Source organism: Oncorhynchus tshawytscha, linkage group LG20 (genome assembly GCF_018296145.1).
Source record: "Oncorhynchus tshawytscha isolate Ot180627B linkage group LG20, Otsh_v2.0, whole genome shotgun sequence".
Taxonomy (NCBI): domain Eukaryota; kingdom Metazoa; phylum Chordata; class Actinopteri; order Salmoniformes; family Salmonidae; genus Oncorhynchus; species Oncorhynchus tshawytscha.
In genome coordinates, this window is record NC_056448.1 from 11,366,652 (window position 1) to 11,390,672 (window position 24,021).

At 43.2% G+C, this 24,021-nt stretch overlaps 1 protein-coding gene across 3 annotated transcripts; it reads left to right on the plus strand.

The window, feature by feature from the left end:
* Positions 1-1,111: 1,111 nt before the first annotated feature.
* Positions 1,112-21,822, plus strand: nup155 (nucleoporin 155). 3 transcript variants are annotated; one of them, XM_024380795.2, is made up of 34 exons: positions 1,112-1,263; positions 1,818-1,975; positions 2,145-2,282; positions 2,531-2,627; positions 2,737-2,807; positions 6,585-6,677; positions 8,929-9,192; positions 9,290-9,363; positions 10,327-10,418; positions 10,548-10,645; positions 10,757-10,924; positions 11,008-11,108; positions 11,314-11,484; positions 11,611-11,721; positions 11,812-11,992; positions 12,155-12,220; positions 12,352-12,496; positions 12,674-12,740; positions 12,823-12,938; positions 13,086-13,192; positions 13,355-13,488; positions 14,807-14,998; positions 15,200-15,338; positions 15,451-15,586; positions 15,714-15,867; positions 16,050-16,154; positions 16,282-16,436; positions 16,603-16,732; positions 16,848-16,961; positions 17,078-17,198; positions 19,467-19,577; positions 19,842-19,978; positions 20,194-20,300; positions 20,485-21,822. In XM_024380795.2, the coding sequence occupies exons 2-34, from the start codon at positions 1,834-1,836 to the stop codon at positions 20,621-20,623; spliced, it is 4,176 nt and encodes a 1,391-aa protein (XP_024236563.1). In that variant the 5' UTR covers positions 1,112-1,263; positions 1,818-1,833; the 3' UTR covers positions 20,624-21,822. The 3 variants fall into 3 exon arrangements, with proteins under 3 accessions (XP_024236563.1, XP_024236562.1, XP_024236564.1); XM_024380794.2 differs by having other exon boundaries at positions 1,124-1,270; XM_024380796.2 differs by lacking the exon at positions 12,155-12,220 and having other exon boundaries at positions 1,124-1,270.
* The last annotated feature ends 2,199 nt before the right edge of the window (positions 21,823-24,021 follow it).

The window sequence follows — 24,021 nt, forward strand, 5'->3', positions numbered from 1 at the left end:
ATGGTGATGGTGCGCCACCATGTAGTATCTGTTGTCAACTTGTCATTTGTTGTTTGTCATTTTTGTTGGTTCTTTTCTGTTTTAGTTTTTGATATTATACGTGGAAGGTCCAGGATGATGGAAAGGGCTACATATTTTGATTCCCTCGTAGTAGAATTGTAATATGGTCAATTTTGTCTTGGGTTTATTGTGGTAATTTAGTAGTCCACGGTGTTTGATTACCTAGGTGTTTGCAACTCCGAGAACTCAAATCCATCGCTCATCAACTCAGTTTCAGATAGGGCCTTGCAAAAAGCAGTGGTGAATCCATCTGTTATCTTGTTTCTGTATGCCACTGACAGTTTTTGTAATGAACTGGATTTAGTATAACCATGTACTCTATGAACGTGATGGACGATCCGCATAAGAAAATTAATATTCAGAAAAATATAAATATGGTTTTGTGCCGTAAAGAAACAGTTTGTCTGTCCCAACAAATCTGTCAAGTGCTGAATGCCAGGCTGTTTTTTTGTTGTTTCAGGCTAAAAAAGTAATGGGAGTAGCTCATTAGGGAAAGGGGGATACCTAGTTAGTTGTACAACTGAATGCTTTGAAATGTATCTTCCACATTTAACCTAACCCCTCTGAATCAGAGAGGTGCTGCAGTAATCGACATCCACGTCCGTCGAACAGTGGGTTAACGGCCTTGTTCAGGGGTAGAAGTACAGCTTTTAACATTGTCAGCTTGGGGATTCGATCTGGCAACCTTTCGGTTACTGGCCCAACGCTCCTCCTACCCGCCATGCTATCTGCCGCCCAAAATCAGAGCGCTCTGTTTCTGCCCGAAAGGAGAGGCGTTTGGATATTTCGCACATGCTTTCAGCACTTCAACTGGTATGTGTGTACCATGTCCAAACCTATAGTTAATACGCTGGCGCTTCTTAGTGGACAGAAATTGTAATTACAGTGTCCGTTGTGCTGCAAGAACAGATTCTATCGGCAGAAAAAAAAGTGAAAAGGCCAGTCGTTTTAGTCTGGGCAACGAAATATTATGATAAGTTCAACACCTTTGCAAATGCCATTAGTGTAGAGAGCATGTAGAAATTCACTTCTAAAGCGTATTTGAAATTACACAGGAAGTACATCCTATAACCTTTCACCCTGTTCAAAAGTGTCATGAGGCTGGCGGGCTAGCTGCTACACTTGTTTACACCGAAGACTAGAATATTTTGCTTATCACACATTGTGTTAACAATTAATTACGTCCGGACGGCTTTCTGTACGGTAAACTGTAAGAAAAGTAGCGAACGTTGTTCAACAAATCTAATTTAACGTTAGCTAGCGAACGTTAGCTCGCAGCTTAGAATAAACAGGGTTTAGCCCGCGTTTTTAGCTATTTTAGTGTTAGCAAGATGTGCTATTATGTGCTATTAACCTGCTATATAACTAGTTTAGATAGCTAACTCATCCAGTTTCACAAGTTAGTTTCACACGTACTTTTATAACTTCCACCAGCCTTATTTTGATAAAAGTGTTGTGTGTAACTAACTTAATTGGCTAGCTAACGTTAACTACCTACAGAGTCATTGCAGAACGTGGTGACGGGGTTGGACAGGCTAAGTAGAGCTTGCTAGTTGGCTACTGTCTGTGTTTGCCATATAATCAACCGTTTATGTCCGTACTGCCTTTCATCTGTCGTATAGTTTGCAAGTTAGGGGACATGTCTGTCCGTATAGTTGCACCTGCGGTGACAGTCTGGTTTGTTTGTGGTTGGATTTTGACCACGGCTGACGTCACAGTGGTGCTGAAATATGTTCATCTCATGCGAATCTCATCAGTCCCACAGTGTAAAACATGCCGTCCACCTTGGGACCCAGCAGTCCTGCTGCTGCCCTTGCGGAAGCGCTGGAGAGCTCTGGCCGGCTCATAGACAGACACCTCCAGGATGACCGCTGCTTCCCTGACCTCTCAGAGCTTCTTAATGTCCCCTCACACAGTAAGTCAAGTAATTGGCGGTGCAAGGTTATATGTTGTTCAAGTTTGTCATATCAATTCATCTCGCAAGACACTTTAGCCCTGATATTTTGGCTGTAGCCAGCTTACTGTGCATAGGGAGGCTACAGCCACATCTCAGGGCTTAGTTCACTCCCCACTCGGTGTTGCAGACATGCCATCTTTGTCTGGGGGGTCAGACATGGACTACCCTCTTCAGGGACCTGGGCTGATCAGCGTGCCAAACCTTCCTGAGCTCAGTGCAGTCCGAAGGGTTCCCCTACCCCCTGAGCTGGTGGAGCAATTCAGCCGTATCCTTTTCAGAGACTAGGGGAAGGAAAGGGGGATACCTAGTCAGTTGTACAACTGAATGCCTTCAACTGAATTGTCTTCCGCATTGAACCCAACCCCTCTGAATCAGAATACACAGAGGGAGCTGTGTCCAACTGTCCAGGTCTCACCCATATAACTCAGAAATGTCTGTGCAGGATTATGTGAATTGTATTAAACTAACCACCATTTCAGAAAAGCTGCCTAGTCCTTAACCTTCCCCTAACAGATATGCAGTGCAATTGTATGATGGGAGTTTTTCCTGAAATCTGTCGAGCATGGCTCACCATTGACAACGATATCTTCATGTGGAATTATGAGGATGGGTGAGTACCAAGCACTCATAAATGAAGTTATTTTGTTCAAAAAAAACATTGCAGGAGCAGTAAACATGGACCCATTTTCATTGGACACTGTCATCACTTTGTTCCACAGGGGGGACGTTGCATATTTTGACGGACTCAGTGAAACCATCCTGTCCGTGGGGCTGGTCAAACCTAAAGCAGGTAAAATGGCAACACACTTTAACCTGAGCTGTGTTTCCTATATTTAAAATTACAACAGCTCTGTAGGTGTTTGGATTCAAGGCCCATTGCAGTCAAAAATGTGATTTTTGTATGTGTATACAGTAGAGGTCGACCGATTTATGATTTTTCAACGCTGATACCGATTATTGGAGGACCATAAAAGCCGATACCGATTAATCAGCCATTTTTAAAAATGTCTTTATCTGTAATAATGACAATTACAACAACTGAATGAACACTTATTTTAACTTAATATAATACATCAATAAAATCAATTTAGCCTCAAGTAAATAATGAAACATGTTCAATTTGGTTTAAATAATGCAAAAACAAAGTGTTGGACAAGAAAGTAAAAGTGCATTATGTTCCATTTAAAATATGTGCCATGTAAGAAAGCTAACGTTTCAGTTCCTTGCTCAGAACATAAGAACATATGAAAGCTGGTGGTTCCTTTTAACATGAGTCTTCAATATTCATTCCCAGGTAAGAAGTTTTAGGTTGTTTTTATTATAGGAATTATAGGACTATTTCACTCTATACCATTTGTATTTCATTAACCTTTGACTATTGGATGTTCTTATAGGCACTTTTAGTATTGCCAGTGTAACAGTATAGATTCCGTCCCTCTCCTCGCTCCTCCCTGGACTCGAACCAGCAACACAACGACAATTAGCGCGTGCTAACTAGCTAGCCATTTCACTTCAGTTACACGAGCCTCATCTCGGGAGTTGATAGGCTTGAAGTCATAAACAGCGCAATGCTTGACACACAACGAAGAGCTGCCTTCAAAACGCACGAAAGTGCTGTTTGAATAAATGTTTACGCGCCTGCTTCTGCCTACCACCGCTCAGTCAGATACTTGTATGCTCAGTCAGATTATATGCAACGCAGGACACGCTAGATAATATCTAGTAATATCATCAACCATGTGTAGTTAACTAGTGATTATTATTGTTTTTTATAAGATAAGTTTAATGCTAGCTAGCAACTTACCTTGGCTTACTGCATTCGTGTAACAGGCAGTCTCCTTGTGGAGTGCAACGAGAGAGAGGCAGGTCGTTATTGCGTTACACTAGTTAACTGTAAGGTTGCAAGATTGGATCACCCGAGCAGACGAGGTGAAAATCTGTCGTTCTGCCCCTGAACAGGCAGTTAACCCACTGTTCCTAGGCCGTCAAAATAAGAATGTGTTCTTAACTGACTTGCCTAGTTAAATAAAGATTAAATAAAGGTGTAAAAATAAAATCGGCGCCCAAAAATACCGATTTCCGATTGTTATGAAAACTTGAAATCAGCCATTCCGATTAATCGGTCGACCTCTAGTATACAGTGCCTTCGGAAAGTATTCAGACCACATTACTTTTTTCATATTTTGTTACGTTACAGCCGTATTCTAAAATGGATTAAATAACAAAACATCCTCTGCAATCTACACACAATACCCCATAATGACAAAGCAAAAACTGTTTTTTAATTTAATTTAGCAAATGTATTAAAAATAATAAACAGATACCTTAAGCATTCAGACCTTTCGCAATGAGACTCGAAATTGAGCTCAGGTGCATTCTGTTTCCATTGATCGTCCTTGATGTTTCTGACTTGATTGGAGTCCACCTGTGGTAAATTCTTTTGATTGGACATGATTTGGAAAGGCACACCTGTCTATATAAGGTCCCACAGTTGACAGTGCATGTCAGAGCAAAAACCAAGCCATGAGGTCGATGGAATTGTCTGGAAGATCCAAGACAGGACTGTGTCGAGGTACAGATCTGGGGAAGGGTACCAAGACATTTCTGCAGCATTGAAGGGTCCCCAAGAACACAGTGGCCTCATCATTCTTAAATGGAAGAAGTTTGGAACTACAAGACTCTTCCTAAAGCTGGCCGCCCGGCCGAACTGAGCAATCGGGGGAGAAGGGCCTTGGTCAAGTAGGTGACCAAGAACCCGATGTCACTTGGACAGAGGTCTAAAGTTCCTCTGTGGAGAAAGAGAAACTTCCAGAAAGACAACCATCTCTGCAGCACCCCACCAATCAGGCCTTTATGGTAGAGTGGCCAGACGGAAGCCACTCCTCATTAAAAGGCACATGAAAACCTGTTTGGAGTTTGCCAAAAGACACCTAAAGACTCTCAGACCATGAGAAACAAGATTCTCTGGTCTGATGAAACCAAGATTAAACTCTTTGGCCTGAATGCCAAGTGTCATGTTTGGAGGTAACCTGGCAACACCCCTACAGTGAAACATGGTGGTGGCAGCATCATGCTGTGGGGATGTTTTTCAGTGGCAGAGACTTTGAGACTAGTCAGGATCAAGGCAAAGATGAACGGAGCAAAGTAAAAAGAGATCCTTGATGAAAACCCACTCCAGAGCGCTCAGGACCTCAGACTGTGACAAAGGACAAGGACCCTCAGCACACAGGCAAGACAACGCAGGAGTGGCTTCGGGACAAGTCTCTGCATGTCCTTGAGTGGCCCAGCCAGAGCCCGGACTTGAACCAGATCGAACATCTCTGGAGAGACCTGAAAATAGCTGTGCAGCAGCACTCCCCATCCAACCTGACAGAGCTTGAGAGGATCTGCAGAGAAGAATGAGAGAAACTCCCCAATAAATGCAGGTTTGCCAAGCTTGTAGCATCATACCCAAGAAGACTCGATGCTGTAATCACTGCCAAAGGTTCTTCAACAAAGTACTGAGTAAAGGGTCTGAATACGTATGTAAATTTGATATTGACGTTTTTTTATTTGTAATAAATGTGCAACGTTTTCTAAACCTAATTTTTGCTTTGTCATTATGGGGGGTAAAACAATTTATTCAATTTTAGAATGAGGCTGTAACCAGAGAGCTGGTTGAGAGAATGCTAAGAGTGTGCAAAGCTGTCATCAAGATAAAGGGACTTTCTTTGAAGAATCTCATATTTTTTTATTTAACACTTTTTTTGGGTTACTACATGATTCCATATGTGTTATTTAATCATTTTGATGTATTCACTACTATTCTACTACTGTAGAAAATAGTGAAAAATACAGGAAAACCCTGAAAATGAGTAGGTGTCCAAACCTTTGATTTGTATTGTGCATAGATATTAGGTACACCTATCTAGTACAGGGTCAGACCCCCCCTTTGCCTCCAGAATAGTCTGAATTCTCTGGGGCATGGATTCTACAATGTGTTTGTTGCCCAATTGGTATCAAGAAACCGAACGTGTGCCAGGAAACATTCCTTACACCACCGCCACCAGCATGTACCAATGACAGCAGGCAAGATGGGTTCATGGACTCTGTAGGAGCGAGCCTTTTTTGTGAACAGGGTGGGTTACCTAATAAACTTATTCCCACACTGAGGCTGGAATAATATTGTGAGAAGGATAATGCCCATTTAGTGTAAGACCTGTTTGGGGGGGTGGGGAAGCCTGATATTTCAGCCTGTTTTGAAGGAATAGAGTTTTTGCCTGCCTGGTGACATCACCAGGCTTGTACATTTAGGTAATAGACCAATAAGAAAGTGTTCCAAACCTCTCTGCCAATAACTGCTATGTTTCCCCTCCCCACTCAGACCACTCCCAGACAGTCCTAGAAAAATTCTTGCTTGATAAATTCCTCTTTGCTAAGAAGCTATTTTTGTGTCTTTTGTGTTTTCAATTTAAAATGGTAAAAAATCTAAGAGTAAGGTACTTAATTGTTACCCAAATATCATTTGATATTGAGATTTTAAAAAATGGCTGCATTGTGAGAGAAAATTACTTAATTCTTTCTACAGGGATTTTCCAGCCACACATCCACTTCCTGTTGGTCCTAGCCACTCCTGTGGATGTAGTGATCCTGGGGCTCAGCTTCCCTAAAGCTCAGGCAGGTGAGTAATGATGATCATCCTAGACCTGAAGCACACAACCCGGTGTCATCAATTCGACATACAGTTTTGAAATTGGTTGATTTGGTTTAGATTTATCTTTGTGTTGTTGGTATTAGTATTAAAGTCCTACTCCAGTCTCCATTTCACCTCATTTAACACCTGATTTACTTAACAGGATACTTCAGGATTTTGCCAATGAGGCCTTTATCTACTTCCCCCAAAGTCAGATTAACCCCTGGACACCATCGTTGTCTCTGTGTGCAGTTTTAGTGTCGTTGCTAACTAGCTTTTGTGGAATTGCTAACTAATCATGCTAGCGGATACCCATAGACTTCCAATCATTGTGCTAATGCTAGTTAGCATTGGCCCCCAAAACTACCTCTAACTTCATTCATACTTGACAGAGACAAAAATGGTATCCAGGTGTTCATCTGACTGGGGAAGTAGATAAAGGGGCCTCATTGCCAAAATCCCAAAGTATCCCTTTAACAAATGGCACATCTCAATAAGTCTTCCGTGTATCCTCATGACATGGCACAAGTGGGGGGTGCTCCTTTCCTTTTTTGTTCTCTATTGTTCCTCAAGCAAGAGGGGAGGCTGATGACATCACAAAGTCACAATCAGTCCAAATGCTTGAATGCCCTACTCGCTGAATTTTGCAGTTGCCTGAACACTATTAAAACATGTTTTTTTACCCTTTAGCAGTGGTGTAAAGTACTTAAGCAGTCATTTAAAGTATGTTTTACTATTGTAGTTATCTTTACTTTGCTATTTATATTTTTGACAACTTTTACTACATTCTGAAAGAAAATAATGTACTTTTTACCCAATACATTTTCTCGGACACCTAAAAGCACTCAATACATTTTGAATGCTTAGCAGGACAGGAAAATGATCCAATTCACACACTTAACAAGAGAACATCCTGGTCATCCCTGCTGTAGGGCTGGGCGGTACACTGTATTTTACTATATACCGGTATTTATGCACGGACCAGTTTGGGTTTTTACTTTACCTTCTATAACGGTATTTTAATGTTTGATTTGTTAAATGTAATACGCCGTGTTTATGTTTCTTACATCTGCAAACCACTAGTATTTCCTTACCAAGTTAAGCTAAATCGTGTTAGCTGACTAGCTAACTAGCTGACAAAAGTACTGAGTCAGAGCAAACGTAGCTAGCTAATACAGCCTGATACCAGTACTGGTGGAGGCTTAAATCAGCATGTTTGTCCAACAGTATCTTCTAAATCAAAAAGGGATAGGTGAAGCATGAATATGTTGGCTATATGAATAAAGATGTAATGTAGCCAAAGATTATAGGGTCCCCCAGCAAACACTGAACACCACTTTGGTTCCTACCTATGTCACAATAACTCGTCCATTGCATTTTCATTCGTTGTCATGTCAAACAACACTATTCAAAGTGCCCACCATTATTTATATTCTAACTATAGAATTATAATAAAAATTATATTTCCATGATTCCAAAAGTTCACCCAAGGGTTTTGATCTAAATCGCAATTGCGACATTTGGTTAAATAAAGCCTAGTATTTTTGCCCATATAGTGGCAGTGTGGAAATTATCTCAAATGAATGCAAGGAAATGCAGGAAATAATTTTAGGTTGAAGTTGAATTGAACAGAATAAAACAATCCGAATGGAGAAAGGCCCATTGAAATCATTTAGAATATATGTGTTGTCACGCTCTACTCATAAAGCCAACTTAAAGCTTTTATTAATCAAAAACATAAAATACGTCATACCGTCAAAAATTTGAAAAATACCATGATATATTTTGGCCATATCGCCCAGCCCTACCCTACTGCCTCTCATCTGGCGGACTCACTAAACACACATGCTTTGTGTGCAAATTGTGTTGGAGTGTGCCACTGGCTAAAGGTTAAATAAAAAAGAAAACCAGACGGCACCATTTTCTTAATATAAGGAATTTGAAATTATTTGTACTTTTAAAACCAAATACTTTTACTCAAGTAGTATTTTACTGGATGACTTGAGTAAATTACTTGAGTAATTTTCTATAAAGTTATCTTTTACTTGTACTCAAGTATGACAATTGGGTACTTTTTCCACCACTGCCCTTTAGTGTCTGTGTGTTTACTGTATTTATACCTGGGATATCGCTTTTCAACAGGAAAAGTATAAAACTCACTGGAACGTCTTTAAACCCACAATGGACTACTTCAGAAATTGATTTACTCTCTCAACTTCTCTTTCCCTCTCTTTATCAGGGTTGAATGACAGCATGTCTGGAGGGATGCAGTTACTACCAGACCCGCTGTACTCCATCCCCACAGACAACACCTACCTCCTGGCCATCACCTCCACCGACCTGGGCCGCATCTTCCTGGCAGGGAAAGATGGCTGCCTGTATGAGGTAGCCTACCAGGCCGAGGCAGGCTGGTTCAGCCAACGCTGTAAGAAGATTAACCACTCCAAAAGCAGCCTGTCCTTCCTAGTCCCCTCTCTGCTCCAGTTCTCCTTCTCTGAGGACGGTAAGGATAGTTCAGAGGCTCCTTGTGGAATTGGAACTTTCTTGTGCTCTAGTTCTTGAATTGAATTTGACTATTTTTCTATCTTGGTGCCCCACAGACCCGGTAGTGCAGATTGCCATTGACAACTCCCGTAACACACTCTTCACCCGCTCAGAGAAGGGGGTTCTACAGGTACACAACCCAACTATTTGAATGGTAGCACTGTAGTAAATATCAATATGTTTATTTGTTGAATAGGATGATGTTTTGGGTAGAACTTTGTCAGACATTTCAAAAGGTTGTACTATTTAGAACAGGGGTTCCCAAATGTATTTAATCTACGACCCCATTTTGATATCTGAAAATTCTCAAAATGATGTGATTAACAGCCAGTGTTTACTTTTTTTATTTGGGACTATTGCAGTCAATTGCAAAACATTGTAACAGTATTTCTGATTGTCTTGTCAACTCACGAACACACACTTTTAATTTGGGCCTATAACAGCCAATTGCTAATTGAACTGATATAATGTATCCTATCATCACCACTGATGAGATCGGTGTGCTTGATTCATGTCGCATTGGAGCTGCTGAAAGTCAGGGGGCGTGGTCAACAGTGCGCACCTCATCTCTGCTGTCACATCCAACCTGGATCGATATTTGATTTTAATGCAGACGAGAGCAATTAATCCAGCTTCACACAGATATGAGCTGGCAAAGGGTACCATGAGTTTTAACGCTCTGAGAGAGACTGCAGGGTATTCCCTTCTGAGTCAGGAACCAAAACTCCTCCGTGATGGACCCGTCAATGCTTTGTCTGCAGCATATGTCCACATGACCGCTCGAAAGGCCGCACTTGACTGTTGCACCTGAATAATTCCAATTCAAGTGTATTTCCCCACGATCTAAGGGTACTCTGGTTGAGTTTAAGATTTTAAGTTTTCATTTAGATTTTTAAGTTTAACGACGTTACAGTGATTTTTGAGATACAATGACGATAGGTCATTTGAATGCGCAAAAAAAAAAAAACAGGATTTTGGAAATTCTCCCACGACCCCATTTTCATATCAGACGACTCCACGTGGGGTTGCGACCCCTAGTTTGGGAAACTCTGAATTAGGACCTTGAGTTAAAAGCTGATGATGTCTGTTCCAGGTGTATGATCTGGGTGTAGATGGGCAGGGTATGAGCCGTGTGGCGGCCATGTCACAGAGTTCCATCGTGGCTGCAGCAGGAAACGTTGCCAGGTTTGTCAGCTACTCCTCACCTCTGGTTAAATCCAGAGTGCTAGTGAATGTTTCACATGGTCAACGCTCATCACTGCTTAAGTACAAATCAAAATGAATCTCTTTGTTCTTTTAAATCGCTCCCTATAGGACCATAGATCGCTCTGTGTTTAAACCCATCATTCAGATCTCTGTGATAGACAGATCGGAGTCGTCCGACTGCCACCTGCTGGCTGTCACTCATGCAGGTAAGGAGACGGACTGACATGGGAGAGGAAATAGAGGCCGTACTGACATTATTTTCATTGCGGAATAAGTATCTACAAAGACCTTATGTAGGTCTCTATCTCTGCTTGTAGGAGTGCGTCTCTACTTCAGCACCGCTCCCTTTGCCCCACCACATGCCAAGCAGCCAGGGGTACGCCCTTGCCTGCTTGCTCTGGTCCATGTCCGCCTGCCTCCAGGCTTCTCTGCGTCCTCCACCCTGCAGAAGCCTGCCAAGGTCCACAAGGCTCTGCACAGCAAAGGTAAAAGCCACTCTGCAGTCTATACGCTATCCTGTAATAAACCTAAAGGTTTACTCATGTGTCTCTGGTGTTAATCCCTACAGGAGTTCTCCTGATGGCAGCGTCTGAGACTGAGGACAGTGACATCCTGTGGTGCATCAACCACGACTCCTTCCCCTTTAAGAAACCCCTGATGGAGGCTCAGGTGGGAGCTGAGGGAGTGAGGGTCATAGTTAATTAGAGATGTAAAAACCCATCTGCTTTGGAGTTGAAATTAGACACACTACTATGTGTAGTCAAAACCCCGGCTTACTTTGCAATGCATATGCTATGATTTAGTTTCCTTTTAAATGTAGTATTTGTTTGGCTTCAGAGCATTATAGTTCTATTGTCTGTGTATATCATTGCAGATGATGTCCAATGTAGATGGCCACTCCTGGGCGCTTTGTGCCATCAAGGAGGAGAAGGCACCTAAAATCTCTACCCCCCTGAATAAGGATCAGGTTCCCCTCACTGACTCTCCTGTCGTGGTGCAGCAACACAATGTCCCTCCACAGAAATTTGTCCTTCTCTCTGCCAAGGTACGGTCAAGATTTTACGGCTTAGTATGGCACTGTAAATTCACACGGTCAATGAAACCTGTGCAGTCCTGTCTGTCATTTTGTGAACAAACGTCTATACACTGGTTGTTATTCATGGTTTTCCAGGGAAGTCACATCTTCCACAAGTTGCGGCCGGTGGACCAGCTGCGCCACCTACTGGTGAGCGGTACTGGTGGAGAGAGTGAAGAAGTCGAACGCTTCTTCAAACTGCACAGGGTATGAATGTCATTACTCATTGTCTTGTTACTGCAAGCACTGCTACACACACTCTTTATTTCTGTGTTGATCTAACCCTCTTCACCTCAGGAGGAGCAGGCGTGTGCCACTGCTCTGATAGTAGCCTGTTCCAGTGCTGCTTGCGACAGAGAGGTGTCTCAGTGGGCCACCAGAGCCTTCTTTAGGTATGGAGGAGAGGCTCAGATGAGGTTCCCCTCGGCTCATTCGGCTCCTAGCAACGTCGGCGCTCTGTTCGGCTCTCCTGTACCAGGTGAGGCGCATCTGAGGCAGGATTTCTGCTTAAAGCCAAATTCCCATTCGTTGGAGCATGGCAATAATACCCTAGTCAAAATCCCCTGTATAAGTTTTACACAGTGCATTGCAATTAGACTGCTCATCACTTGTCTTACTCCCTGCCTGCCTGTTGTTTTAGGGTCCCCTATGCCGGTTGGTAGCAGTCCAATGCCTAACCCTAGTTTCTTAGCAACGCCTGTTCCAGGTACACGGCCCTTTTTCTTTTTTTTGCAGAGTGCCTTGCCCATCGACAGTACTCAACACATTCACCCACTGAATATTAACAACATTCAAGTGTTTAATGTTTGTGTGTGTGCCCTGACAACAATCTCTCAGGTATGATGCCCCAGAGTGTGTCTACGCCCTATATACCAGCCACGCCCATGCCCTCCGCCCCCATCACTGGCATGTCTTCTGGGCCAGAGGTGGTCTTCTCAGGGAAACACAATGGCATCAGTGTCTACTTCGCACGCATAATGGGGTCAGTCCCTTCACCTGGATAGCGTACTGTACTCAGGCCTCACTTCCATACTCGGGGAAATGCATTTAAAAAAATAAAAAAATAACTTTGTACTGGACTGAGAGACATTACTCATATGTTTCACTTATAGCATGACTTGAGTGGCTTCACTAACTTGTGAACGTTATTGATTAACAGTAATATCTGGGACGGGAGTCTTGCTGTTGAGAAGACCATCAGTAAAGGAAATCAGGCTGTCAGTATTGTGAGTATTGCATTAACAGCATATTATAGTCCTCCTTTGCAAGTTAATTTGAGGATGATCAATCTCTCTCTGTCTGCCCCAGTTGGAGAGCACAGCCAGCTCATCTGATCTGGAGTCAGTTCTTCTGGAGCTCCGTGGTCTGAAGGACTTCCTGGATAAGAACTCCCAGTTCAGCCCCTCGTCTCTGGGGGCAGCCAGGTAAGACAGAGCCTTGGACCCTGCCTCGCCCCATGGCCAAGACCTGGGCTGGCTGCTTTATGGGAGGTACTATATATCCACACTTCTATGGTCATCTAGTGAAATAAATAGTATTTGATTTGCATGTTGAACTCCACGCATCTGCAGTTTCAGCTCTCCAGCCAATCTGCAGCAGCGTCTGCTGGGCTTCATGCGGCCTGATGGAGGAGCCAGTTCTCAGCAGGTCCAGCAGGAACTCCAGAGGAAGTACCACAGTAAGTAATGTGTGGATGTTAAACTGCCATTCCAAATCCAGGAGCAACTAGAATGACCGCATTGTTGGAGTAGAATCCTAACACCAATGAGAAAACACTATACTTATATTTTGTGGTCTCTGTACTTTGTGACTACGGTTTCTCTCTCTTCCCCGTCCACAGCCGAGGCTCAGGCCTATGAGAAGATGTCCCTGCAGGGTATCCAGCAGCTGGTGCATCGCTCCTGTCAGACCCTGGCACTGTGGAAGCTGCTGTGTGACCACCAGTTTAGCCTCATCATCTCTGAACTACCCATGGTAAGCTTCCAGCACCAATGACCTCACTGGGGACTGGTTTCCCGGACACAGATTAAGCCTAGTCCATTCTCCGTTGGGATAGATTTTTAATCCAGGACTAGGCTTAATCTGTCCGGGAAACCAGTGCTGGATATTCAGGATGTGCAGGATTACATTGTGCTGTCAGTCAGACTAATTCATCAAATTGGTTAATCATCAACACACACTCCCCTCCATATTTATTTGAACAGTGAAGCTAAAATGTGTAAATTTGTCTATATTCCAGCATTTTTGGATTTGAGATCAAATGTTTCAAATGAGGTGACAGTACAACATGTCACCACCGTTCATTAGAGGGTATTTTAATAGATATCTGTTTAACCGTTTACAAATATAAGCACTTTATGTATCTAGTCTCCCCCCAAAATTGGTATCCTCCCCTAATGGCGAGAGGTTAGCGTTTTGGTGGGGTATGGTCTTTGTTCCTCTAACTTTCTCACGTATCATAAGTCATGATTACCCTTAACCATGGCAGCATCCACATTTAATGTAGACGTGTTCAGAAACATCTATTATTATTTACGGAAGAAGTGACTCCAAAATGACAATACATTATTTACTGTTAATTTGTATTGGGCACAACATAATCCGAAATGCAACCAAAACGAACTGCAAACGCATCCAAGACGTTTGTGGAGTCACAAGCTTGATGCAGTTAAGGAATGAAAGGAATATGGACAAAATACTACACTTTTAACTATACTGAACAAAAATATAAATGCAACATGCAAAGTGTTGATCACATGTTTCATCAGCTGAAATAAAAGTTCCCAGAAATGTTCCATATGAACAAAAAGCTTATTTCTCTCAAATGTTGTATACAAATTTCTTTACATCCCTGTTAATGTGAGCATTTCTCCTTTGCCAAGATAATCCATCCACCTGACAGGTGTGGCATATCAAGAAGCTGATTAAACAGCATGATCATTACACGGGTGCACCTTGTGCTGGGGACAATAAAAGGCCACTAAAATGTGCAGTTTTGTGTCACAACACAATGCCACAGATGTTTTGAGGGAGCGGGCAATTTGCATGCTGACTGCTGGAATGTTCACCAGAGCTGTTGCTATGTATGAACATTCCCTCAAATAAAAGGTGACATTTTGTATTGTCACAACATATAAAACATTTGACCTCAAATCCAAAATGTTGGAGTATAGAGACAAATTTCTACATTTTAGCTTCACTGTCCAAATAAATATGGAGGAAGATGTATTTCTGAAGTCTTTTGTAAAGATGTCTCGTCTCCTGTTTGTAACCCGTGTGTGACTTGAAATAGGAGTTCCAGGACCAGATGAAGGGGGCGAGTTTTAAGGACGTGGTGATCCGGGGTCGAGAGCTGACCGGAGCTCTGATCACAGCCCTCATCAACGTCTACATCAAAGACTCCGCCTCTGTCGATGCCATCAGCAACCACCTTAGAGACATCTGTCCTTTGCTGTACAGCAGCGACGACAGCGTCTGCTCAAAGGTAGTCTACAAACACACGCGCTGTGTTTTTATTTGTCTATATGACAGGGAAGATGTCCATCCGATTTTGACTACAAGGTTAATTCCCATCTGCAGTCCCTGGGCAAAGTTTGATAGCATCCACTGTTGCCGCCTCAGTCCTCTTTTTCCCTTTACAAATGTATCTCAGAACTACATCTCCCCCTCCCTCTGTCCCTCCCAGGCTAATGAGTTGCTGCAGGGCTCCAGACAGATCCAGACTAAGATCGATAAGGAGAGAACACTTAGAGAGTCACTACAACTCTACCAGCTGATCAGCCAACACACAGACCTGCCACTGGTCTGCTCCCAGTACAGACAGGGTAAGGCTCCACACACACCTTGGCCATCACACTAATACTATTTGAAATGTCCTTGACTCTTCATGCTTAGTGTGGATGGGACGCTAAGTGTGTTTCTCTCTCTCTCTCTCAGTGCGTTTTTATGAGGGGGTGCTTGAGCTGTGCCTGACTGCAGCGGATAAGAAGGATCCTCAGAGGCTGGGACCTCACTTCTATAAGAACGGAGAACCAGAGGAGGACCAGGCTGGAGCACTGGCCTTCCAGGAGAGGTAACTTAACCACCTGTACACGTTGATCATGAGACTGTGGCAATAGATATCTGCTAAGGGATGTCCTGGCCCTTTTATTTTCTCCCTTGTGCTGACAGACTGACCACCCCCTTGTCTCCTTCTGTAGGTTGTCATGTTATAAGTGCATCACAGACACCATGCAGGAGCTGGTGAACCAGAGTAAAGCGGCTCCTCAGTCTCCCAGTGTCCCTAAGCAGCCAGGACCCCCTGTTATGACCTCTGACCCCAACATGCTGAGTAATGAGGATGCCACCGCCCACGTAAGTGCTGCGTGGAGGAGACTGTTACCCCCAATAACAATAATAGGAATTTGTTTACGAAAATAATAATTTTTAATTATTGTTTAGTATAAGGCTGGAAATGTTTAGGTCCAAAGATTTGGCCCTCAATTCATTCATGCTATGGATGAACTGTCTTGTGATCTTCTCGTTCTCCCCGGCAGTTTGAGCAGGTCATTGGTCTGGCCCAGAGGTCACAGGATGAACTCTTCCACATAGCCCTCTACAACTGGCTGATACAGGCTGACCTCACCGACAAGCTTCTGGAGGTAAGAACCTTCTGGCATTGTCCCACAGTCACGGCCTGAGATGCCTGGTTCTGTTCTTTATAGTGGATGAGTATATTGCATTAAACTGATCTTTCGTTGTGGTTTATTATCGTCTCTCTCTATCCAGGTGAACTCTCCATACCTGGAGGAACACCTGATGCACATGATCAAGCAGGACCAGAGTAAGGTGCGGAACATGGACCTGCTGTGGCGGTACTATGAGAAGAGCCGTAGCTTTGGCAAGGCAGCTCACGTCCTGGCCAGGCTCGCTGACATGCACAGGTACGATCTAACAGGCGCCCCCCCCCCCGAGTCTTGATGGGCCATTTCCACACACTGTGTGGCTCAGTGATAGAGCCCGGCGATGAAAATGGCCTCATTCATGCAGATTCTGAGCGATGTTAAAAAGGAGTGCGAACATATTATATGTGTGTCTGTCTGTGTGCAGTACTGAGATCTCCCTGAAGCAGAGGCTGGAGTACATCTCCAGGGCCATCCTGTCAGCCAAGAGTTCCTCCTGCATCTCTGCTCAAGGAGCTGAAGGGGAGTTCCTGCATGAGCTGGAGGAGAAGATGGAGGTACGGGGGAGGGGAAATAACTCCTCGCTGAATTTTTAGGTTTTGGCCCCTTTTTGATAAGGTTTAGATTTGGGCTCTGTCAACTCAAGCTGATATTGTTGGTCCTGCCTCCCAGGTGGTGCGTATTCAGGTCCAGATCCAGGAGACTCTGAGCAGACGTTACTCCCAGCATCCCTCTGTCCAGGGAGCCATGTCACAACTGGATTCCGAGCTTATGGACATCACCAAGGTAACGGTGCATGGATATCTAACATTGCCCCTCACTCCAATAGTTCTGTTTGGTAATACATTTTCCTCCCATACAGTAAATGTTTTAATACCCCTGTCCTTTGTCCTCCTATCTAGCTGTATGGGGAGTTTGCCGATCACTTCCGGTTGTCTGAATGCAAACTGGCCATCATCCACTGTGCTGGTCACTCTGACCCCATCCTGGTGCACTCTCTGTGGCAGGAGATCATGGAGAAAGGTGTGTACAGACAAGTGCTCCTGACGCTATCCAACGTGTTTGTCTCTTGAGTAGTTAAGGAATAGACCTAACTACTCCGAAACTGGGTGGTTGGTTACGGGTAGTTTTACAAAGCTATACATAGTTCTTAATATTTTACCGATGTTAATTTCTCTGATGATCATAACTAGATTCTATCCACTTCCTTATTATTTCCCTTTTGTCGCATAGAGATGTATGGAGATTGCAAATAATCTCTCAATTGTGCTGCCCATGTGCTCAAGAGGCCATAATGGGACAGATCTCCATACATCTCTATGCGACAAAAGGAAGTGGATAGAATCTAGTTTTTATGATTATCAGAAATGAACATATTGGTAAAATATTGATAACGTACAGTGCCTTGCGAAAGTATTCGGCCCCCTTGAACTTTGCAACCTTTTGCCACATTTCAGGCTTCAAACATAAAGATATAAAACTGTAGTTTTTTGTGAAGAATCAACAACAAGTGGGACACAATCATGAAGTGGAACGACATTTATTGGATATTTCAAACTTTTTTAACAAATCAAAAACTGAAAAATTGGGCGTGCAAAATTATTCAGCCCCTTTACTTTCAGTGCAGCAAACTCTCTCCAGAAGTTCAGTGAGGATCTCTGAATGATCCAATGTTGACCTAAATGACTAATGATGATAAATACAATCCACCTGTGTGTAATCAAGTCTCCGTATAAATGCACCTGCACTGTGATAGTCTCAGAGGTCCGTTAAAAGCGCAGAGAGCATCATGAAGAACAAGGAACACACCAGGCAGGTCCGAGATACTGTTGTGAAGAAGTTTAAAGCCAGATTTGGATACAAAAAGATTTCCCAAGCTTTAAACATCCCAAGGAGCACTGTGCAAGCGATAATATTGAAATGGAAGGAGTATCAGACCACTGCAAATCTACCAAGACCTGGCCGTCCCTCTAAACTTTCAGCTCATACAAGGAGAAGACTGATCAGAGATGCAGCCAAGAGGCCCATGATCACTCTGGATGAACTGCAGAGATCTACAGCTGAGGTGGGAGACTCTGTCCATAGGACAACAATCAGTCGTGTATTGCACAAATCTGGCCTTTATGGAAGAGTGGCAAGAAGAAAGCCATTTCTTAAATATATCCATAAAAAGTGTCGTTTAAAGTTTGCCACAAGCCACCTGGGAGACACACCAAACATGTGGAAGAAGGTGCTCTGGTCAGATGAAACCAAAATTGAACTTTTTGGCAACAATGCAAAATGTTATGTTTGGTGTAAAAGCAACACAGCTCATCATCCTGAACACACCATCCCCACTGTCAAACATGGTGGTGGCAGCATCATGGTTTGGGCCTGCTTTTCTTCAGCAGGGACAGGGAAGATGGTTAAAATTGATGGGAAGATGGATGGAGCCAAATACAGGACCATTCTGGAAGAGAACCTGATGGAGTCTGCAAAAGACCTGAGACTGGGACGGAGATTTGTCTTCCAACAAGACAATGATCCAAAACCTAAAGCAAAATCTACAATGGAATGGTTCAAAAATAAACATATCCAGGTGTTAGAATGGCCAAGTCAAAGTCCAGACCTGAATCCAATCGAGAATCTGTGGAAAGAACTGAAAACTGCTGTTCACAAATGCTCTCCATCCAACCTCACTGAGCTCGAGCTGTTTTGCAAGGAGGAATGGGGAAAAAATTTCAGTCTCTCGATGTGCAAAACTGATAGAGACATACCCCAAGCGACTTACAGCTGTAATCGCAGCAAAAGGTGGCGCTACAAAGTATTAACTTAAAGGGGCTGAATAATTTTGCACGCCCAATTTTTCAGTTTTTTTTTTTCAGTTTGTTTAAAAAAGTTTGAAATATCCAATAAATGTCGTTCCACTTCATGATTGTGTCCCACTTGTTGTTGATTCTTCACAAAAAATACAGTTTTATATCTTTGTTTGAAGCCTGAAATGTGGCAAAAGGTCGCAAAGTTCAAGGGGGCCAAATACTTTCGCAAGGCACTGTATATGTATAGCTTTGTAAGACTATAAATGGCCTACCACCCAGTTTTGGAGTAGTTAGGTCTATTCCCCTGCTGTTGAGAGAAGCTGGATACTGTACCTGAAGACTTCACGGAATTGCGCCACGCTAACATTATGCTAGCTTCAATCATCTCCAAACTGCACTCGGACATACAAATGGTATGCATGAGTTCATCTGGCTCTGGGTAAGTAGATAAACAACCTAAATCTTGAATTCTGTTATTTGTCCTTTATTCCAGAGCTGGGTGACAGTGTGGCCATGAGTCCAGCTGACAGGATGAGAGCTCTGAGTCTCAAACTGGTGTCTCTGGGGAAAATCTACGCAGGAACACCCAGATACTTTCCACTAGGTAAAACCACATGCCTACTTTAATTTATTCAGCCAATTCTCTGATTGTCCTCTATGTAAGACATCCATACTGAGTGTAATTACATAAGCAGTTCATTATGTCAACATGTATGTCTCTAAGGTGTTATGTCTATAGGGTCTGGACGTTTCATCTGTAATTGCTTCATTATCCACCAACACCTGTCCTAGGTTGTCTCCTACCATTGAACTACAGAGATGGGCAAATTGTTTAATGTACAGTCCTTTTCCACTGTCTTGTCTCCAGAATTCCTGGTGAAGTTTTTGGAGCAGGAGGTGTGTCATCTGAATTGGGACGTGGGCTTTGTCACCTTCACCATGCAGGAGATAGGAGTACAGCTCCCCCGTCTGCTGGAGGTCTACGACCAACTCTTCAAGACACGGGTATGTCTCTCAATTAAATGCAATGACCATTATTCATCCCGGAGGGGCAATTATTGCTGACAGTTTTGGGATACAAATAGATAAAGATACTCTTCATAATAAAGGGTTATTATAAAATCATATTTTACACCTGTTCAACTTGAGCATTATTTGATTAATAAGGTTCTGTCGACCTTAAAAGACTGAATGTCTCGAACTGTGGCTGTGTCACCCAGGATCCGTGTTGGCAGCGTCTGAAGAAACCTCTCCACCTGGTAGAGTGTATACATGTGCTGCTGTCAGGATACGTAGAGGACCCCAGCAGAGTACCAACATATGACCGGTAACTAATCAATCACCACGTGTGCTAACTGTCGCTGCTCTCTTCATTAGGCCGTGCTTCTCATTTGAAAACATATCAACCCATATACGTACGTAGTCATGACAATTATTGTTTGTAAACATGTTTAAAATGTATCTCTAATACACTCTGTCTAACTCCTATTCCTCCTTCCCCATCTTGTCAGACGGCGGTTCACTAATGTGTGTCTGGATAACATCTGTGGTTACCTGGTGGAGCTGCAGTCCCTGAGTCCTAACTCTACCCTGCGGCTCACCATCGGCAACTTCAAGGCCTTGCAGGCCAAGCTGGAGAAAGTTCACTGAGGAGGTTCCCAGGGGTCACAGGAAGATCAGCAAGTAAAGAGACAGAATGAAACCGGTTTACAGTTCTGAATAACATAACTCTTCTGTATATCTCTTGTTCTGGCTGGTTTTTGATAGTGGAGTGATATTGAGAATACAGTTCGGTCTCTCAGACTGCAGTTGCGTCGCAAAGGACTACACCCCCACATTTCTCATGAAGGGGTTATTGACCAGCTCACTATACCCCTGTCTTCAGACTTTTTACATCCTATTTTTAACTTATTTTATAAGTACAGTATGCATTTGTTTTGTGACATAAGCCTAGAAGTGAAGACAACTTATTGGTGTCTGTCTGAGGGAATTGCATTAGTTTCACAAATGAATGTTAGGCAAACATGAACTGTTGTCACACACAGAATTAGGGGACAATACTTTACAGGGATGGGATTGTCATTTACATATGGAGTTACTGTACTTATGTGGGTAGAATATATAGAATGTACATATGTAGAGGAGAAATGCACTTACATGATGGCTGGATATCGTGCTGATATCATTCATGAGTGTCTTTCCTTCTACATGCCTGCCATGATTCAGGCCTAAGTATTTGTTCCATGGACATTAGCCTCTGATGCGAGCTGAGGACGCTGTCTTAATCACTCCACTCATTTAAACCCAGATTAATCCCCCCCCACTGTTTAGATGTCAAGAAGACTGTTAAGATGACAGTATTTGGCTTTGTCTGTACCACTCAACCTCTCCGTAATACAGAGTAAAATATTGGTACTCCTTACATTATGCTAAGAATGCCTTCTCTGCCAAAGGTTTGTCATAACTTAACCTTACTTTTACATGTTTTGTTAGTATTTCTTATTTTTCTGAATGACTTAACACCTTAATCAGTGTGTCTGCTTTTGGCTGACTAGTTAAATGGCATTTATTTGACTGTATGAGTGTTGTACTCAACTGAGATTTCAGGGATGAGACTGAAATCCTTGATCCATGCCTTGTATAAGGGCACTGTTCAAACAGTTTTACTCTGAGAACTCAGGCCTGCAGTGAGCAATTTTATCAAATAAGCCAATTTTACATGCATAGAATAATTTCAATTTGTCATTGTTTTTTTGTTTAAGATTGTATTGGAAAAAAATGTATAATAAAATTTGCAACCTGTTCAGTATATAAAAAAATAAACACTTTGATTTGAACTCTTTGCACAAGTGAATGTTCACAGATATCCATGTATGGGTCCTGTTGTGATATAAACTGTCCACAATGTATCTAGTTCATCCATCTAGTACTGGGTGAGACGCCTCCACAACAGCCTGAATTATTCAGGGCATGGACATGTCGCTCAATTGGTATCAAGGGACCTAACGTCTGCCAGAAACATTACAATACCGGCCCCAGCCTGTAGTGTTGATACCAGGCCGGATGGGACCTTGGAATGGTGCTGCTTACGCCAAATCCTGACTGCCATCAGCATGATGCAACAGGAACCGGGAATTGTCAAACCAGGTCATGTTTTGTCCAGTGTTAGTGATCGTGTGCCCAATGGAGCCGCTTGTTCTTAGTTGATAGGAGTGGAACCCGGTGTGGTCGTCTGCTGCAATAGCCCATTCGTGACAAGGACCGACGAGTTGTCTGTTCTGCGCACCACTTGTACTGCGCTGTTATTTGCCTGTTTGTGGCCTGCCTGTTAGCTTGCACGATTCTTGCCATTCTCGTTCGACCTCTCTCATCAACGAGCTGTTTTCGCCCACAGGACTGCCGCTGACTGGATGTTTTTTGTTTGTGGCACCATTCTCAGGACACACTAGACATTGTCATGCGTTAAAAGCCCAGGAGGACAGCCGTTCCTGAAATACTGGACCAGTGCGCCTGGCACCAATCATACCATTCTAAAAGTTGATTGGGTCACTCGTTTTGCCCATTCTAATGTTAAATCGAACAGTAACTGGATGCCTGTCTGCCTGCTTTGACTCACTGTCGGTAGGAGTGAACCGTTTTGGTTAAGGGAGTGGTGTACTTAATTGACCACTGAGTGTATACAGTGCCTTCGGAAAGTATACAAACCCCTTGACCTTCCACATTTTGTTATGTTACAGCCTTATTCTAAAATGGATTCAATAAATAAGAATCCTCAAATCTACACACAATACCCTATAATGACAAAGTGAGAACAGGTTAAGACTTTTGCTAAGTTATAAAAAAAAATAAACATACCTTATTCACTTAAGCATTCAGACCCTTTGCTATGAGACCTGAAATTAAGCTTGGTGCATCCTGTTTCCATTGATCATCATTGAGCTGTTTCTACAACTTTATTGGAGTCCCCCTGTGGTAAACACAATTGATTGGACATAATATGTAAAGGCACACACCTGTCTATATAAGGTCCCATGTCAGAGCAAAAACCAATTTGAAGGAATTGTCCGTAGAGCTCCGAGACAGGATTGGGTCGAGGCACAGATCTGGGGAAGGGTACCAAAAAATGTCTGCAGCATTGAAGGTCCCCAAAAACACAGTGGCCTCCATCATTCTTAAATGAAAGAAGTTTGGAACTACCAAGACTCTTCCTAGAGCTGGATGCCCGGCCAAACTGAGCAATCAGGGGAGAAGGGCCTTGGTCAGGGAGGTGACCAAGATCCCGATGGTTACTCTGAAAGAGTGCCAGAGTACCTCTGTGGAGATGGGAGAACCTTCCAGAAGGACAACCATCCCTGCAGCACTCCACCAATCAGGCCTTAATGGTAGAGTGGCCAGACGGAAGCCACTCCTCAGTAAAAGGCACATAACAGCCTGCATAGAGTTTTCCAAAAGGCACATAAAGACTCTCAGACCATGAAAAACAAGATTCTCTGGTCTGCTGAAACCAAGATTGAGCTCTTTGGCCTGAATACCAAGCATAACGTCTGTAGGAAACTTAGCACCACCCCTACGGTGAAGCATGCTGGTGGCAGCATCATGCTGTGGGGATCGAGGCAAAGATGAGCGGAGCAAAGTACAGAGAGATCCTTAATGAAAACCTGCTCCAGAGTGCTCAGGACCTCAGATGGTTTACCTTCCAACAGGACAACGACCCTAAGCACACAACCAAGACAACACAGGAGAGGCTTCAAGACAAGTCCCTGAATGTCCTTGAGTGGCCCAGCCAGAGCCCGGACTTGAACCAGATCGAACATCTCTGGAGAGAACTGAAAATAGCTGTGCAGCGACACTCCCCATCCAACCTGACAGAGCTTGAGAGGAATTGCAGAGAAGAATGGGAGAAACTCCCCAAATACAGGTGTACCAAGCTTGTACCGTCATACCCAAGAAGACTCGAGGCTGTAATCGCTGCCAAATGTTCTTCAACAAAGCACTGAGTAAATGGTCTGAATACCTATGTAAATGTGATATTTACGTAAGTATTCTGC

Excerpts from the sequence above, each read along its gene's own strand:
- nup155 (XM_024380795.2), top strand. The coding sequence starts at position 1,834 with ATGCCGTCCACCTTGGGACCCAGCAGTCCTGCTGCTGCCCTTGCGGAA. Across the intron at positions 12,939-13,085 it reads TCGTCTCTGGGGGCAGCCAG|TTTCAGCTCTCCAGCCAATC; the intron begins GTAAGACAGAGC and ends ACGCATCTGCAG. Across the intron at positions 16,733-16,847 it reads AGCTGGAGGAGAAGATGGAG|GTGGTGCGTATTCAGGTCCA; the intron begins GTACGGGGGAGG and ends CCTGCCTCCCAG.